Below are 19,852 nucleotides of genomic sequence, written 5' to 3'. Positions count from 1 at the left end.
ATTTTACACCTCTCTCGCTTAGCGGAGAGTGGGGTGTGGTAGAGGACATCTCCCCGAACACGTGGGTATGTCCAGATAGTTGCCTCGCGGAGGCCTCTTTGTCCAGTGTCCATTCTGGGTCCGGAAACGGTACTTTTTGTCAGCATTGACCCCAGTAGAAGGTCTGCTGCTGTGAATTTTACACCTCTCCCGCTTAGCGGAGAGTGGGGTGTGGTACAGGACATCTCCCCGAACGCGTGGGTATGTCCAGATAGTTGCCTCGCGGAGCCGTCTTTTGTCCAGTGTCCATTCTGGGTCCGGAAACGGTACTTTTTGTCAGCCTTGACCCCAGTAGAAGGTCTGCTGCTGTGAATTTTACACCTCTCCCGCTTAGCGGAGAGTGTGGTGTGGTAGAGGACATCTCCCCGAACGTGTGGGTATGTCCAGATAGTTGCCTCGCGGAGGCCTCTTTGTCCAGTGTCCATTCTGGGTCCGGAAACGGTACTTTTTGTCAGCATTGACCCCAGTAGAAGGTCTGCTGCTGTGAATTTTACACCTCTCCCGCTTAGCGGAGAGTGTGGTGTGGTAGAGGACATCTCCCCGAACGTGTGGGTATGTCCAGATAGTTGCCTCGCGGAGGCCTCTTTGTCCAGTGTCCATTCTGGGTCCGGAAACGGTACTTTTTTCAGCGTTGACCACAGTAGAAGGTCTGCTGCTGTGAATTTTACACCTCTCCCGCTTAGCGGAGAGTGGGGTGTGGTACAGGACATCTCCCCGAACACGTGGGTATGTCCAGATAGTTGCCTCGCGGAGCCGTCTTTTGTCCAGTGTCCATTCTGGGTCCGGAAACGGTACTTTTTGTCAGCCTTGACCCCAGTAGAAGGTCTGCTACTGTGAATTTTACACCTCTCCCGCTTAGCGGAGAGTGGGGTGTGGTATAGGACATCTCCCCGAACGCGTGGGTATGTCCAGATAGTTGCCTTGCGGAGCCGTCTTTTGTCCAGTGTCCACTTTATAAAGTCCATGCACTCCAGTGAATAGCATTTATCCATTTAGATAACTTTATTATTATTATTAAAAGGATTTAATTACTTATTCTTACACAGAAACATAATGTGTGTCTTATAGCATCATATAGCATCATTTAAATGCTTAATTTGTAGTTTTAATGTGCAAATTAAACTTTTTTTCAATACTCTAGAGGGTACTCTTATTTTGAAGAGATCGTCCACCGGAAGTCTTAAATTAGCTCACTAGATTAGCTCACTAGACGCTGCCCATGCAGTCATAGTGGAAAGGGTAAAGGTTGTGAATGGAACATGGCTGCTCCCCAGGATGACATGTTTTCCTTCTGTGTGGATCCCGGCAAAGTTAGAAGCTGTGCCGAAGTGAGGTTCATTGACAAAATCAAGGTAATGTGCATGTGCACTTTTGCTGTCCTTCCTTCCCTTTAAACCGTGGCGGTGTGAAACCCTTGTTGGACATCGTGAGGTTGATTTGTTATGTTTGGGAAGAGGAGAGGAGACAGTCTCGGCGGCGCCACGCTGCAAAGTGCAGTGCATACAGCAGTACACTTATAATAGACTATACTAGGCTACCCTAAGCAGCATGTGTTCACTATTACGCTCAACCATTTCCAAAACGATAATATGCAACAGCTTTTGACATAGATATAGCTCTGTTGTGATAGTATACATATCAGCTTGGAATACCATTGTGTATCCATCAGGAGAGTGAGCAGACAAAATATAGGCCTATGCCACTTTAAGGCCATCAGGAGAGAGTTACCTCTCCAGATGGCCTGAAAGTGGCAACCCACCTGAAAATGTAATGGTATGTTTTATTTGAATAAAGTCACTGAATAGTGAATATACACTATTGTTAAACGTTTTAACAAACTATATTGCTTGCTACCCTATACCTCTTACTCAGATTACTATCATTTTGGGTCTATTCTCTATTCTGGTATAAATAAAACTGCCTAGGCTAACTGGCCCTACAAGAAGATAGACAATGTTGTCACATAGTTACAACACATGGTTTTAATGAACTAGACTGGTTCGAGCAGCAATGCAGCACTCGCATATATAATTCGGACCACCTACGTTGCATGATTTATTTATTATTATTTTTTGCATAGAAGTGTATTTTTGTATGTTTTGATTAATTGAAAATGGAGAACCCTTATGTAAACAAGTCTGTTTTTTCAGTTTTTTCCTCTTAGCAGATTTCTTTATTGACCTGTACTTTCCTTGAACTGTTAAAACAATTTTCACTCAATTCAATCTGCCTTTTATGCCTGCATATAATACGGAGATCTCTGTATCAGCGGTCTGCCGACCGTTTTCCAGGGTCAAGTTAGTGTTTTATTTATGAATGAGTGCTTTTACTCTGTATTTCCAGGGTAAAGGTCTGTTTGCTAAAAAGGCCATCAAAAAGGGAGACACCATTTTTACAGAGCGCCCACTGGTCTCTGCCCAGTTCCTGTGGAATGCATTGTACAAATATAAAGGTGAGGTGAGCTTTTAATTTGAAGAAAGTGACACAGTTTAAAGATTATATTTTGTGTTTTCCAGTTTTTCATGTGTTTATGAGGTGACAGTACTTCATTAGACCCCTTGGTGTGGTTATGTGCAATGATGTCTTGCCTTTGTATTTAGGGTTTCTTCCTGGAGGCTGAAACCTTGACAGTCAAACGTGCCAATGAAAAATAAACAGTGATATCGTGACATCCCCTCGCCTAATGTTTTTTGTGAGCATTGTTTTGACTATTGGTTTTGTTACTAAAAAGCTTGTATAACATTACACGGAATATGTAACTTAAGGCTAAATGGGCAGCCTGATTACAGCCCAATATGTACCAGTATGTGCCAAAAATAACAGATCTACAAGCTCACAACGTGCTGCAGCGTAAACGTATTCTCTACATTTGGGCACAAAATGTGGAATAGAATTATAGCATTCTATATTCTATGCTTTATTGTTGCTACACTGCCTGTCTTTGGGCATTGCATATACAATAGGACTCTGCGGGCTGTATTTTGCGTGTCTTAAGTACCAGGTCTTATTCCCTAACTTGAGTAAACTAAAGACCTGGAGGCGTGATCAATGCCATTTGGCTATTCTGAGTGGCCAAAGAGCATTGATCACGCCTCCAGGTCTTTAGTTTACTCAAGTTAGGGAATAAGACCTGGTACTTAAGACACGCAAAATACGGCCCAGAGACTCATTATTGTGCTAAATGATAGTTATCTAGGCCTGGAAATTGGGTTAAATATTTTGGAAAGGTTTTGGAAATTCATTGGTAAAAATGTGTGGGAACCTGTATAGTGCTTTAACCAGTTATCACAAAACCCTCTTCATTTGAACCAAAACACAAATCACTTACCCTACCTTATTTAACTGCTTGAGAAAATGTCTGCAAAAGTGTTTTTGTGTACAAACGGAAGCGTGCGTGTCGTGTGTGCTTTTCAGCCTGTGAATACTGTTTGCGGGCCTTGGAGACGGCAGAGGAGAATGCAAGGAGACTGAGTGGTAATCCATCTCTCATCTTACCCTACCCTGAACTGTGTCGAGTGAACCCCGAACTGCAACACACCTGTCCTCAATGCCATGTGAGTGAATGAATAATACAATAGCAACAACAATAATCAAGAGAAAGTCAACCAAAAAAAATGTCCCGTCAGGATCTCCTTGCTGGTCAGTAGGAAATGCACAGAGGACACTAGCTGGAGCACTGGTCCAATGTTATTTTGACTATGCAATGCACCTGGCACCGCAAAGCCATTAAAAGTAAAACTTCAGACCTCCCAAAAACAAATTGAACAGCAGTGTTGATTGTTTTAGTCATAGTCTTTTGAATCGCTTTCATTTAGTTTCAGTCACGTGGAATGTTTTACTCTTAGTCTAGTTTTAGTCGACTAAATGTCATAAGATTTTAGTTGACTAAATCTACAGTTGATTTAGTCGACTAAAATTGATGCCGTCACAATGGCTGATTTTACACTTGCTGAAAATAGCCGATCTACAAGCTCACAACGGGTCGTGCTGCAGATCTAGAAGCTCTACAGATCTACAAGCTCACAACGCATCGCACCAAGTGTAAAATGACTTGTGTCTTTTACATACAATATACTGGATCTCTTCTCGCCTATTCCCTGCTCTTTATGCTAGGGCAGGGGTCGGCAACCCAAGATGTTGAAAGAGCCATTTTCGGCCAAAAAATATTCAAATCTATCTGGAGCCGCAAAAAAATTTTACGCATTATAATGCGGCTTGCAAAGCTTTATTATTTCCCGGGATGCAACGAAACTAGTATTGAAGATGCGATCCACTTTTAAAAAACCCAGCTGGGTGGTCAGCTGCAAATTTAGCATGCTTTCCCTGGAAATGTCTTTCAACGTTACTTTTGTTGTTGTTTGATAGCTTCTCACTGCAGATTAAACATACAGGCAGTCAATCTGCATTGGCTGTGAAGGCAAAAGCCTCTGTCCACAAACTGTTAAATCCTCTGTTTTCGTCTGCTATCTTCCTTTTTCTCCATGTAGAAGCCATAGTAGCCATAGTAGTAGAGCCACTAGGGGTGTGTTCTAGAGCCGCCTGTTGCAGACCCCTGTGCTAGGGCTGATGCTAGACCTCACTCAAGTGCATTTTGAATTCCGGACTTTTACTTAAACGGAGTAGTTCTACATTGCAGTATTGTTATGGTTTTGTAACTCTAAACAATTACAGATTTTTTTCCACCACTGCTTCCCGTCGTAGGTGATGTACTGTAGCAGTGAGTGCAGACAAGCTGCACTGGACCAGTACCACAGGGTTCTGTGTTTGGGCCCCTCCCAAAGCGACCCGGACCACCCCGTCAACAAACTGCAGGACGCCTGGAGGTGAGGGGCCGCTTCACTTATTATGGCAGTGACTTTCAACCATTTTCATTTCAAGGACCCCCAGTTTTACATGCATTAGTCTACGGACCCCCATTTCTATCTCTGGGACCCCAATTTATATTGTAAAATCAATAACGGGTCCATTTGGTTCCATTTGTACACTCTCAGAGTTACATACCCATAAGGGTCCATTTGGTTCCTACTATCATTTAGCTGGGGACCCCCTGGAACTCCCTCAAGGACCCCTAGGAGTCTGGCCGCGGACCCCATCTGAAAACATGTTATATTATGTATGTTTCCGGGACCCCTCAAAAGCAAATATTTGATTAAAAAAGATCACTGTTAAAGAATATATACCGGTATATTAAAAGATTTGTGCACGTTTTCACACATTTTCAAAAATAGCAGTTCTACAAGCTCGTAGTGCGGCACTCGGTGCCACACTACGAGCTTGTAGATCTGCTATTTTTCAACATCTAAAGTTTAAAATAATGGTTAAAGTGATTCAAAGCTATAAGGTGCACACGGATACATTCCAGGTTTTAATGGATTAAGGCAGCCATGACTGATTTCAGTCATTTGGATTCCAATAGATTCCAGCATGTCCTCTGTGGAAGCATGTTGCACATCCACAAGCTCTCAATGCGTCGCCTGTAGATTGGCTATTTTCAATTATTATTTTTGAACACAGTATTTTCATATTGTGGGATTGCTGCTTATATTTAAAGGGCAAGAACACTTAGGTAGAGGACGGGTTGTGTAGTTGGTTACCTTGCCATGACATAACTCCAAAGGTGGACAAGAAATCTAAAAGAATTGCTCCTTTTGAATAGAAATTGATACTTAAAAATATGCTCCTCATTGTGTGGTGAAACAGCTCTCAAAGTTACTCTTTTAGCCCATAAACAAAAACCAAGCTGATTCATATAATATAGAAAATCACAAAATAAAAAAAGTCAACTTCCTGTTGATCTGACTATTTCGCAGATCCAGTCTCTTTCCAGTTTATTCCTCATAAAAAATAAACAGGAAGTTCATCTTTGTATAACTAATTGTTTGCATTCGTAGTAACTTTGAGATGAATGAGGATCAATGAGGAGCATATTTTGAATTATCAATTTCTAATCAATGAAGCAATTATTTTGTCCACATTTGGAGTTACATCATGGCATGGTAACTACTATACATACACCACCCAAACCTCTACCTCTATCAACATTCGCATGACTGAGAGGTCAATTTGACCTATCTTTTGAGATTTTGAAGTTCATTATCTTTGCCCCTTCCATGACCATCATCTCAGAATTTGTTTACATCAGAAACCATTTCTAAATATGAATTTAAGCACATGCTACTTCTGTCACATTTTACTTCAGTCATGTGAGTGTTAAGTAAAAAAACTAAACAATTTTTTATACTTGTTCCAGCACTGGCGATTGCTTTCATTGTAAGAGCTCATTCAGTCATGTGGATGGCCTTGCTCAGTGGATATGTATTCTCTCTGTTCAGGAGTATGCATTGCATTATCCTCATTATGCTCAGTCGATATGTATTCTCTCTGTTCAGGAGTATGCATTAAGGCCTTGCTCAGTGGATATGTATTCTCTCTGTTCAGGAGTATGCATTATCCTCCAGAATATAGATATAGATATAGATAGATATGTATTCTCTCTGTTCAGGAGTATGCATTATCCTCCAGAGACGTCCAGCATCATGCTCATGGCCAGAATGGTCGCTGTTGTCAAACAGGTAACGCTCCTATTACCTTTTTTGTTCATTTTATTTTCCTCATTTCGTTGCTGTCTGGGAAGAAACCTCTTCTATCCATGTTTTAACTTTTTTGTGTGTTTTCATAAATTGATGCCCTACTTGATTGTACTACAGCGTCACACAAAAGCATCAAATGTTTAGAGATTTTCTATTTTCTATTTGAATCCTTAAACCTAGAACACTAAACACGGGTGATTTTCACACAGACAATTATATTTGTTTAATTTTCATAATGTTGTTGAGGTCTGAGCTGGGTGGGTCTTTCAGTAGAAAAACGGCCATAGCCTCATCACCAAATGATGAGGTCAGCACATTTGGGCAAGGCCTGGGCTAATTTAGCCCAATGAGTGTTTTTCATGCAAAACTAATCCTTGGAATGGATTCAGAATCATGAATAACCCCTAGTTTGACACATTACATGCTTCTTAAAGCATATATATATATATATATATATATATATATATATATATATATATATATATATATATTTCTTTTTTATATTTTTTATCCCACGATTTTGTAACCCATTTTTCACCCCTGTGTCAATCATCTAATGTGATCCTGGGCTCTACTCACCCTCCACCAACCTAGTCCCCATATATGGGGGACAAGGGGAGTGCAACGGACTTGAACTCATGCTTCCTTCATGCCTGAGTGTCCAAGTTGCTCCTTTACACCTGACAGGGGGGAGTTTCCCTGGTTGGACGTAGCGCGTGGAAGGAACACGTCATTCCAACCAGTTCCTTTCCCCTCCATCAGGCGCCCCGGCTGGCCAGGGGGAGGCAGTTTTGTTTTGTTTTTAATGGTACTCCAACTTTCAACCCCTGAATTTACCATGATCCACAATTTATATAATACTCTATTTTTATGTTACTTGAATGATTACGTTTGCAATTTCTTTTGGGTCAGGCCCTTATTTAGCTTAGATTGACTGGCCTATTACCCCCACCACTGGCCGTGGCCACAGGCCTCTTTTTCCCCCGGGAGTTGAACCAGTTCGGTTCAACTCTCCCGCCTAATATTGAACCAGTTCAGAGTGTTTCCACTGAAAATGAATTGGTTCCAGAACACTAAAAGCTGGTTCGGAACTGGAACCAAAAAATGGCCACCGGTTCGGTGAAAGCGACACAGTTCCAAGAATCTAGAACGGAACCAGTTTCTAGAACCTTATTTTGGTGGAAAAGGGGCCACATGCACTTTGACATGACTTTTATGTTAATCGTTAATCTTTTGACTGAATCCTTTAAACCTTTTGATACAACTGTGTTCTAAAGGACACACATTAATAATTCACACACTATACTTGTTATTAATATTCATATTGTTTCATTCCATCCCAGGCCCAAGGCAAAGGACCTTGGCAGAAGTTATTCTCTCACTTCTGCAGCCGTGCTGCCAACGAGGAGGAGGAGATGGCTCATAAACTCCTGGGAGAACAGTTCAGAGTAAGGACTGTGTGTGTGTGTGTGTGTGTGTGTGTGTGTGTGTGAGAGAGAGAGAGAGTGTCACAGTCCATTTGCAAATGCAAATCGATTTTTGAATCTAGATTTGGTTTGAATTTTTAATGGAATCGTGACCCCCTAATATAGAATGTATGACTTCCAACACGCTGTGCGTCCGCAGGGGCAGTTGGCCTTGCTGCAGAGCCTATTCACAACAGCACTTTATGACGACCATCTCAGTCGGGTAAGTGTACTCCCAGTGTTCCCGGTATACTGTGTTGGCACCAGGTAGATTTAGGAAAATCTTGAAATTGTGAGAACTAATGATTTAGAAGGCATTTATAGAATCGGCCTTAACCCATTAAGGGGCGATTCACACTATGGTCCCGGGTGCGCACTCGGGACCACTTGGCAGATGTTGCATTAGTGTGAATGATGTGTACTGTTCCTGGGAGCGGATCGCCCCACCGTCCCCGGAACCGCATGAGGGGCGGGTCTCTGGAGCGTTGAAGTGTATTTGATACGGATCGTTCCAATGTGAATGCATGCGTACCTAAAGAAGGAAGTGGACAGTTTTATTTTAGAATGTGATATAATAGTCGACGAGACAAGCGTAAAAAAACAAAAAAAAAACACAGACGTTGCACGACGTGTAACACTAGCGCATTGCTCAACGCCGCCCGTCCCCTGTTGAATCTGCGTATACGCGCAGTACGCGCTGATCTTATTCTGCGGACTACATGTGGCTCTTGGGCTTGGCATAGTGTCCAAAGTAAAACAAATAATAATAATAAAGTATAAATAAAGTAGAATCCATAGCAAACTAATCAAACACGGCATGAACTGACACAGTGAATAGGAGGCAGGCTGACAGCGAAGTAATGGCAAAGAGGCAACGCAATGCAGTGTGTCTGGATTTATTGGAGACAATGTCGTGAGTTAATGGTCAGTGTCCATGCGTGCCAGCCTCTAGCGATATAGCAGCATAGGTTTTTCAGAAAACTCTTGGGATTTAGAAGACAATATTGCAGAATCGTCCTCTGGTCTTAAGTTAAAGCTATTGATTGGCGAGTTATCCAGCATGTGGCTGTGCTTTATTGCAGTGGTTTACTCCTGATGGGTTCCGCTCCCTGTTCTCTCTTGTCGGGACCAATGGGCAAGGCATCGGCACCAGGTAATCGTCTTCGGTTTCTTGGCTTTCATGATTCATCTCACCTTAACCAGGTTATAGTGGAAATAAAAATGGTTGATTTTTGTACCAATCCCCCAGACTATTCTCTCCTACTACACAAGTATAAATTATTAATAATAATAATACACTTTTTTTGTGGAACATGTTTCATGACATGAAATCCAATTCAAAGTGCTTTACACAGCAATTTCAAACAGAGCAAGAATAAAGCCCAAAGCGAAAAAAGAAAACCAAAAACATAACACATTACTAAACTAATATCAAAAGAATAGGCAGTGAATCAGGCAAAAACAGTGAAGAATGAATAACGGAGGTATTGAAGAACAAAATGGCCACTGTGTGAAGTAAAAAAAAATGTCTTGACTGACTTGTCTATTTTCTTCCTCCTTTTCCCCCAATATCAAGCTCCCTAAGTCGGTGGGTTCATGCTTGTGATTCACTTGAGCTTCCTGGCCAGCAGAGGGAGACATTGGATTCCTTTATTGACCAGCTGTACAAGGACATAGAGAAAGGTCAACATTAATCTTCAGCTGTGTTTGTGGATGACCTGTCATACAGTCATTACAGTGGCAGAATGCTTGATTGGCCAGTCACTGAATTCAGCTGTGTTCTTTTTTGAATAATGACCGCTGAACTCAATAACGGGCTGCTGTCTAATCAAAGGCTCAGAGCACGTGGCTCATGACAATCTGCGCTGTTTTATTTTGTTCCGTATCCAACATGGCAGCTATACGTAAAGAAACACAATGTCACTTACAGCTAAACATTGCTCTGAAGAATGATTTTGAAAGCATTTGAGGTGAGAAATGGATAATGCCGTAACTAAAAATGTATTCTATTTTATCAACACTTACCTTTGTTTTCCGAGTCAACCGTGTTGGAATTAATGGGGATACTTGATTTTCACTCCACTGCATTTCAAAGACAGCGAGCAGTTCAGACGAAGAACCATGTAACTAATAATGTATTCTGACCCCTCACCGAAAAAGCCTATCTGTCTGGCTTATCCATAATTTATACATTATGGATAATTAACATGCATTTAGATTGTTATTCGTCTCAACAATATCCCAATATTGTACATTTGACTCCACTTCCATTTGAAGGAAGGGAGGGGGAAAGAAGTATACATATATATATATATATATATATATATATATATATATAACCACTTAAGCACCATTTCAATTATAGGGATAATGGCTGATCTACAAGCTCACGACTAATTGTAATGTGAGCTCATTGTAGGTCTGCTATTTTCACTATTGATATTTTTTTGTTTTCAGTTTCTGAAACACGCACACAGGGAGTAATATTTAAGCAGTAGTATCTATACTTTGATAACAAGGATTTCGCATTTATTGCGACCACTAGGTCGCAGTTACTACATATATGTGCAGGAAGCAAGTCACGCAGGAAGCATAATGCTCTTCATGTAATGCTGCTGCTGCACACACACAACACATGGGGGCACTAATGCTTTTCATGTAATGTTGCTGCTGCGCTCTACACACACACACACACACTCTGGCAGAGTGTGATCACTCGCTCCAGACAAACAGTGGACTGCATTAAAACAGGTTCCGTACATATGACGCCTGGGGACGTCATAGGGATTCGAAACGAGCTGAGCCTTAGACGTCTGTGGACGTCCTAGCGCATCCTCAATGATACGGGGCGAGATAAGAATATTCAGAATTTTTCAAATTTTTGTTTTTGGCCCATTCGCCTTTCGGCCTCTGTATGCTATGCTCTGGGCTCATATTAGCTTACCGTTGACTTACATGTTAGCGCGGCGGAAAGAATGACTCGTATCTCCTAATCCAGGGTGCTCTCCGTGGTTATGAACGGATCAATATACTGGTGCTTCATTTCTGCTCCTCATCCGTCTCTCCCGCAAAATATGAACGCTTTTTAGATCATATATCGTATAAATTTAAATGATCGCAATGTAAGCTAGCAATGTAAAGTCAACTTTTTTTAGTAGATTGTTTCATGGCTTTCAGAGTAAAAGCGCTGAGACAACCCCGGCCACCCAGAGCTCCTATTTTGAAGCACTTCCGGCACTGATAGTGTAGGAGGAAATGTCACAGCACGATTTTGCTTAGTCCTTCTAAATCTCTGTATATAAAATATAGCTAACTCATCGAATCTCTTAGTTACATCAATATTTGTTCTTAGAAAATAGTTGGTTTGTGCCCAAGTTAAGATTATAAAGATCGCTTTGGGCATTTTGACTGCCGGGGACATTCCCATCCATTTCCCATGATCGCGGTGGTTTGACACATATGGATATAAAGAATCAACTAACTGAGAGAAAACGCTAATGTTACTGCCGTCCAAATATTCCACATTTCTGAGACGGTTCATTTACAGTTGTGACGACACAAAGACAACTCCCTGACTATCGCTGAGACAGTTTATTAGTGTGGTTGCCCGGGGCAACTAGACTATAGTACTTGGAACACTTTATTATTCTTTCTAGAGTAACCTTTTTCTGGAAACGCTACTCCTACCTCAGTTTGGACGGCACGCCATAATTATGTCACATCGCCCAGCTTCATCGGTGTGCTTGTATTTTGCTAAGAGAAATGTAGAGTACTGAATTCATTTCACCCATTCTTGACATTATTCCGGTAGACTGTCTCAGCCCTAGCGATCGCCTTTATCGCCTTTAAGGCGTATTACTGGTGATAGTCTTGTGTGATTAGTGTCCCTGTTGGAAATTCGAGAACATCAATGGAAAGTTAAACATTTGATTGATAGTTGCACACTAATATTCATGAAGTTCATTTTGCCGCTTTGTTAATTTCTTTCTCTGTAGCAACGGGAGACTTCCTGAACTGTGAGGGCTCTGGACTGTTCCTCCTTCAAAGCTCCTGTGAGTTCCCATCTATCCTAGGGTGGACATTTTTGTCAAAATATTTAATTCTTTGCCACGGACATGCAAAATGAGTGCACAATATTATTACCAGGAACACATAAAGAGATGGCCATAACAGGTCTGTAAGTGTTCAAATGGAACCAAACGGGTCCATGTTGGATGCATTTGGACACTGAGTTAAGGGGATCCTTGCAAATAAGATATTTGAGAACCACTAGTACTAGTTGTCTAAATGACAGCTTTTCATGTGTCTGTTGCTGAAAATTGTCGTCTGTGTTCAGCAACTTTACCTGCGCAAAGAAAATAATAATTATAATAATCGAGCAAGTAGACATAGAAATGGCACCATCTTTTCATGAGCATTATAGTGAGGACCAATTATATGAAGACTCGATTGAAAATGAGTGAAGTGCTCCTTCATAATTTACAATTGCAATTTAGGCTTTTAGCAGAAGCTCTTAATCCAGAGGAATTTACAGTAAACTATAAACACAAGATAATGCATCAAATGCGTAGAGACTGTAGTGCTTCTGTAATCTAGGACCATAAGTAAACCAAGAGCCTAGCATCACTCCAAAAAATTATCTGTACATTGAATCTCTATAAATACCAGGTAAACAATGAACCCAGCACAGATCTAAAAAGGTGTGCGTGTGTGTGCGCGCAGTACACGGTGTGTGTGTGTGTGTGTGTGTACTGTACTATACACAGGCACATAAACACAATTTACACATCATGGCCAGAGAGGGCGAGGTATTAAGTGTGTGTGTGTGACAGTGTGTGTGTGGTTGTGTGTGTGCCGCAGTACAATGTGCGTTTGTGTGCGCGTGCGCAGTACACTGGTCACTGTGCGCAGGACACTTGTGTGTGTGCATCTGTGTGTGCGCGCAGGACACTTGTGTGTGCGTCTGTGCGTGCGCGCAGGACACTTGTGTGTGCGTCTGTGCGTGCGCGCAGGACACTTGTGTGTGCATCTGTGCGTGCGCGCAGGACACTTGTGTGTGCGTCTGTGCGTGCGCACAGGACACTTGTGTGTGCGTCTGTGCGTGCGCACAGGACACTTGTGTGTGTGCGTCTGTGCGTGCGCACAGGACACTTGTGTGTGTGCGTCTGTGCGTGCGCACAGGACACTTGTGTGTGCCTGTGTGGAAAATGGCCACAGAAAATATACCTGGGTAACAAATTGAGAGCCAGTTGTACACGTAAATGGTAAATCTTTATTATGAGCATTCCAGTGAGGACCAATTATATATGAAGATACTGTATGAAGACGGGGTTGAAAATGGGTTAAGTGCTCCTTCTAAGTCAGTGGTTCTCAAAGTAGGGAGTAGGGACCCCCAGGAGTCACCAGCAGGGACCCCCAGGAGTCACCAGCAATATTAGTTAATATTAATATAGCATCACAATCATTTTAACCACTAACCTTTTATACTTTGGCCATTCAAAAATAGCAGAAAAAAAATCAAATACTTTAAAAAACGGTAACACGTGGGAGTCTGTCCACTGATTTTACACGCATGCCTAAAATGGCCAATCTACAAATTCACATCGATTGTGCCTGTGAGTGTAACACAAAGGCACAACCAAACACTTTTAGTTCTACTGGATCTCTTCTCCACTAGCTAACATTTTAGTCTAGTTTTTATCTGTTGACAAAATTGCCAATATATTTAGTCTTAGTTTTAGTCATCATAGCTTAGTTTTGATTTAGTTTTCCTTTGTGACAAAAGGTAGTCGACAAACATTTTCCGTCCGCAACATCCGAACGACAATTCTAATTGTTTTGTGTGCCTTTTGTCTCTGGTCCTTGTGTCAGGTAACCACAGCTGCATACCCAACGCCGAGGCAGCCTTCCCAGATAACAACTTCTTGCTTCACCTCAGTGCCCTTACCGACATCAAGTCAGGAGAGGTTAGTAGACATCAGTCATCAACCCAGGCTTTTGTGCATCTAGCAGATTTGCTAGGGCCTGTCGGGAATGATTGTGACGTTGGATGTGGAACTAGCCATATAATGACGCTGTCAGGCAGAAACCTCCATATTTTATTTTTAACTTAATTTTATTATTATTGTTTTGTAAATCAATGCCTTACGACCTACGTGGGCATACTACAGTGTCAAATATCAGAAGTAAGCATATTTTGTACATGGTTTCCACACCAAAAAGATTTTTGAATGTAACAAGCATTCTCATGAGAACATGGGAAATGAGGAAGGAGGATCTGCAGTGTTGGGAGAGTAGAGTTAGTAGTAGTAGAATAAAGGCAGATAAACATGACTTTGGCAAAATACTTGGCTTTTGAAGATTATGTCATAGCAGGGTGTTTTTGAGTGTCGCTATAAACAGTTGTAGTGTTTAATGTTTGTGTTGTCTGACTCTGAACACAAACATTAAATTCCATTGACAATATGGAGAATTTACGTCATATGTGTATGTCGGTGGGAATCCTTGGCCAATAAGGGACCACCATTCTTGATGATGATGATGTACGATGATGAGCGCCCCTCACTTCAAACGAGGCGCTAGCCCCTCCTATATAAAGCTTTTGTCCCCACAAGATTTCCGCAACACAAACATTAAATGCCAACACAATACAGTAATAATACAGTTGGACGTGGAGCGAGGACCTCCCTACACATTCTTCTGGCTAAGCTCTCTTTTCGTCACAACTGTGCAGTACAGCAAATGCAATATCACCACTGCTGCTCCGATTCCCCGGCTGATTGCTCCGTCCTCCCCTCGCTCGTGAACAAGACCCCGATATACTTACACTCCTTCACCTGAGGCAAAGTCTCATTCCCTACCTGGTCTGCACAATCCTCCAGAAAACCTACAGTAGCTGTGTACAGTGTTCAAATTCCCCACCACTGATTAGAAATCGTTGTCAGGCAGAAACCTTTTTTCTATAATGAAAAATAATGCAAATATTTGAATATATATATATTTTGTTAATTTTTTTTACTCAAATCTTTGCTTCTGGGGGTCGCTGGAACAAAATATTTCGAGTTACATATAATCTTGGGGGTCCTTGACATGAAGAATATTGAGCAAGCTACACCACACTGCCTCCACATTAAGTTGTTCAGAAAACTGTTTTTAGAAGGCATTTGTAGAATCGGCCTCAGGTCTTAATCGGTCAATTGGATAACAAGTATGTTGAGATGTGGGGTTGAGATGTGCTCCACTATGGCAAACCCAGCTTCATGTAGTGTTCATTTGGGATGCACACGCAGATCAAACCCAGCCTCAGGTAGTGTTCATTTGGGATGCACACGCAGATCAAACCCAGCTTCATGTAGTGTTCATTTGGGATGCACACGCAGATCAAACCCAGCCTCATGTAGTGTTCATTTGGGATGCACACGCAGATCAAACCCAGCCTCATGTAGTGTTCATTTGGGATGCACACGCAGATCAAACCCAGCCTCAGGTAGTGTTCATTTGGGATGCAAACGCAGATCAAACCCAGCCTCAGGTAGTGTTCATTTGGGATGCACACGCAGATCAAACCCAGCCTCAGGTAGTGTTCATTTGGGATGCACACGCAGATCAAACCCAGCCTCAGGTAGTGTTCATTTGGGATGCAAACGCAGATCAAACCCAGCCTCAGGTAGTGTTCATTTGGGATGCACACGCAGATCAAACCCAGCCTCAGGTAGTGTTCATTTGGGATGCACACGCAGATCAAACCCAGCCTCAGGTAGTGTTCATTTGGGATGCACACGCAGATCAAACCCAGCCTCAGGTAGTGTTCATTTGGGATGCACACGCAGATCAAACCCAGCCTCAGGTAGTGTTCATTTGGGATGCACACGCAGATCAAACCCAGCCTCAGGTAGTGTTCATTTGGGATGCACACGCAGATCAAACCCAGCCTCAGGTAGTGTTCATTTGGGATGCACACGCAGATCAAACCCAGCCTCAGGTAGTGTTCATTTGGGATGCACACGCAGATCAAACCCAGCCTCATGTAGTGTTCATTTGGGATGCAAACGCAGATCAAACCCAGCCTCAGGTAGTGTTCATTTGGGATGCAAACGCAGATCAAACCCAGCCTCAGGTAGTGTTCATTTGGGATGCAAACGCAGATCAAACCCAGCCTCAGGTAGTGTTCATTTGGGATGCACACGCAGATCCGACACACCAAAGGTCCAACATGCGTAAATCACCCGTCGCTGTCGGTCTGACATGCATTGCGCCGTGCTTGTGGTTAGGTTAGGGTTTTCGGCAGGGTGTCGGTCTAATGACAATCGGACCAATAGTATATCGGAACTAAAGCCTGTACCCGTTCCTTTCGTTGACTAAAACTATGACAAAAAAATGTTCGTCGACTACCTTTTTTTCACTGAGGAATACTAAAGAAAAACTAAGCTATGATCACAAAAAATAAGACTAAATATACTGACAATTTCAACAACAAATAAGAAAGAACTAGACTAAAATGTTAGGACTAGTGGAAAAGAGATTCAGTAAAACTAAAAGACAAGTCATTTCATGTTTGGTTGCATGCTGGAAATATTTTCAGCATGTAACCAAGTGTAAAATCAGCCATTATGACGACATGAATGCTCGCCAAAATACATTTTAGTCGACTAAATCAACTGTAGATTTTGTCAACTAAAACTAGACTAACAATTATGACTAAATTAAGTTTTATTCAAAAGAGTGACTGAACTCAAATATAAATTTGCTGCCAAAATCAACACTACTCACCTGCAGCTGTGGCCGTCTGTCCTCCAGGAGATCTGCATCAGCTACATGGACTGCTGCCAGCGCGACCGGAGCCGCCACAGCAGACACAAAACCCTGAGGTGAACAACTTAATGATAATGTAACATTAATATATCGATATATTAATCATATTTAGAACAAATTATGTAAAGGAAAAATTAATAATTAATCATGGTATATTTTCTTGAAAATAAGTAAGTTTACATTGTGAAAAAGTAGCTATTCTGTGTGGAGTGTGCATGTTCTCCCCATGTCCCCTAGGGTAGGTAGTAGGTACCCTAAACAAACAAAAAAAAACATGCAGTAATCCTGGTCTCTAAACCGCCTCCCCCTGGTCAGCCGGGGCATGAGGTCAGTCCGTTGTTAACTTATAAAGTATAACTTTTGGAGCAGATGATTTTCTCTTTTTCTGAATCCAGCACCTATAAGTGATGTGCACATTTTATTCGTTTTTGTATTGAACTTGGTACCATAGGAGATAACAGGCCAATGTTGATCAAAATAAAATATATTCTACATTCTCTCTAAAATGTGTAGACTTCTTGTAAATTACGTAATGCAGATGTTTAAATGTTCAAATGGACCCTCCCGGGTCTATTTGGTTTCATTTTACGCACTCGAGAGTGAAATATCTATAAGGGTCCATTTGGTTACCATCACTCCATCATTTAGCTGGGGACCACCTGGGACCCCCTCAAGGCCCACTGGTGGGCCCCGGACCACCGGTTGAAAACCACTGTTCTATGGAATCCAAATGACTGAAATCCGTGGCGGCGACTGAGAACTTGAATCCATGTCCGTGTCTCTTCCCCAGGGAGAACTACCTGTTTGTGTGCTCGTGTCCAAAATGCATATCGCAGTGCGACGAGCTGGACGTCACGTCGGAGGAGGAAGAGGAGGAAGAGGAGGGTGAAGCCGAGGGGGACGACGTGGAGGATGAGATGACGGACGTGTGACACCTCACCCCCGCCCATGCTCGCCTCCTCCACAACGTTCAGACATATCACCGAAACCATTCACATTAAGTTGTGCGAAAAGATACAAAAATGTTTACAAGAAATGTTAAAGACTTAAACCCCTATATGGTTGACCGGAGTCCCTCAGGCTACTAGTCTATGTTCTGTTGTTGTTGAAAATAGCTGATGGACAAGCTTCGTGAGATAGCTGATGGACAAGCTTCGTGAGCTTGTCGACAGCTATTTTCTGCTAAATCTTTCCCCACAATACGGATGATGGGGTTTAAGTGGTTGCATCTCTTTTTTTTCTTTCTGATATGTCAACAGGTCCAATCATAAAATAAAGTTCACAGAAGCATCGTTTTTGTTTTGTTAATTAATTTCAAATATACATGAATCATGGCGTCCATATCCTGGGCATGTCCAAGGAAGCTCTTAGAAGGAAGTGAATTGGTCACGTGACTGGGCTACGACATGACACTTCATGGACACTTTCATGGGAGCCAAACTACACCCGGAAGTTCGGCAGAATGCATTGGAGTCAATGAGAGCTCAGTGACCAGCTCATGAACAAACATTATTTGTGATCGCTTCTGGAAAATAAAATAATATATATAACGCGTTATTTTAGGCTGTCTTATTTTTTGATGTGCATACTACTTAATGTGATTTATTTTTTCAAAGAGCAGAGAGCAGCCCAGGCAGAAAACGTACTATGTGCTCTTCTATAAATACCTCAATAAAAATAAATAGTTATTAAGTCGAAAAACAACCACTCGGAAAAAACGTGTGATATCACTTATGTCTTCTTTCATATTCCTGAACCAATTATATGACAAAGCTCGCAATCGTTCATGAATAATGTTTGTTATGAGCTGGTCCAGCCGGCTCCATTCACTGCCATGTATTCGTTGCACTACCGGTGTGAGTTTGGCTCCCATGAAAGTGTCCATGAAAGTGTCATGTCGCAGCCCAGTCACGTGACCACTTCACTTCCTTCTAAGAGCTTCCTTGGGCATGTCATAGTAGGCAAACATTAGGCAAACCACATGCTTCCTTTTCACCTGGCAGGGGAGAGTTTCCCCGGCCGGACGTAGCACGTGGAAGGGACACGTTATTCCGACCAGTTCCTTTTCCCTCCATCAGGCAGTTTAGAGACCTGAGGATTACTGCAAATCTACAAGCTTAACATTTCGCATCATGTTTGATTGATTGAATAGTTCATTAGACAGAAATTTCAAACAGCAACAGTGAACAGTCAATACACTTGGTCTAAATGGGATAGCACCAACAAAAGTCCTTGCGGTCATTTAGGATTTTAGGCCCTATGCAATCAATTCATAAACGTGTTAGTACATGATTTGCATTTTGCATGGTACATCATTATCGCACCAACGTGTACCCTTCAACTTATTCTTTATGCCCCCTAATGACTGGCTAGCCACAGATTTTGTAGCACTTGTAGAAATGTTGCCTTAAATGTAAAATGTTAAAGCATTTTTACATCAGGTAGCCTAAACTTAAAAACTATTATCTAAATTCTTATTTTGTTTACATATTTTACACACACGCGCACACACACACACACACACACGTACGCACACACATACTAGCAATTCTAACATTTATGACTTCTTATGATAAATTATTGAAATCCAGTGTGAGTTCCATGTTCTCCATTTGCCCCCACCACCACCACCATATCAAAATAATGTCACTAATACAATTTAAATACAACTACAGTACATGCATGTCAATCAAAGACCATTGCACTGCATATACGACATACGACTATATATGACTCCCACTCCTACGGCATAACAGTCCAGTGTTTTCCCTATTGTGTGAAAAATAATTCTGTTCTAATTGCCTGCGGGTGCTGAATGTGACCTTTTGTGTGATGAGCACTTGAGCAGGCAGGCAGGCCATCAAACTGCTGCCCGGATGTGTGAGGGAGAAAGCTCTTGATATTGAAAAATGTCTTATCTCTCAAAGCTATCTTGTTAGCTCGCAA

General features: G+C 41.9%; 1 protein-coding gene and 1 long non-coding RNA gene across 2 annotated transcripts in view; one reads left to right on the top strand and one right to left on the bottom strand.

The window, feature by feature from the left end:
- Positions 1-19,852, bottom strand: part of LOC310873884 — a 414,042-nt gene that overhangs the window by 169,146 nt on the left and 225,044 nt on the right. The gene's annotated exons all lie outside the window — the stretch shown is intronic.
- Positions 1,286-18,198, top strand: smyd5 (SMYD family member 5). The gene is made up of 13 exons (XM_083785357.1): positions 1,286-1,391; positions 2,383-2,491; positions 3,454-3,593; positions 4,741-4,862; positions 6,542-6,611; positions 7,973-8,077; positions 8,256-8,318; positions 9,178-9,248; positions 9,672-9,778; positions 12,091-12,147; positions 13,967-14,061; positions 16,892-16,962; positions 17,697-18,198. The coding sequence occupies exons 1-13, from the start codon at positions 1,299-1,301 to the stop codon at positions 17,836-17,838; spliced, it is 1,245 nt and encodes a 414-aa protein (XP_083641483.1). The 5' UTR covers positions 1,286-1,298; the 3' UTR covers positions 17,839-18,198.

This window comes from Protomyctophum parallelum (assembly GCF_964188405.1).
Source record: "Protomyctophum parallelum genome assembly, chromosome: 16".
Lineage (NCBI taxonomy): Eukaryota > Metazoa > Chordata > Actinopteri > Myctophiformes > Myctophidae > Protomyctophum > Protomyctophum parallelum.
This window is presented reverse-complemented; position numbering and strand designations above follow the sequence as displayed.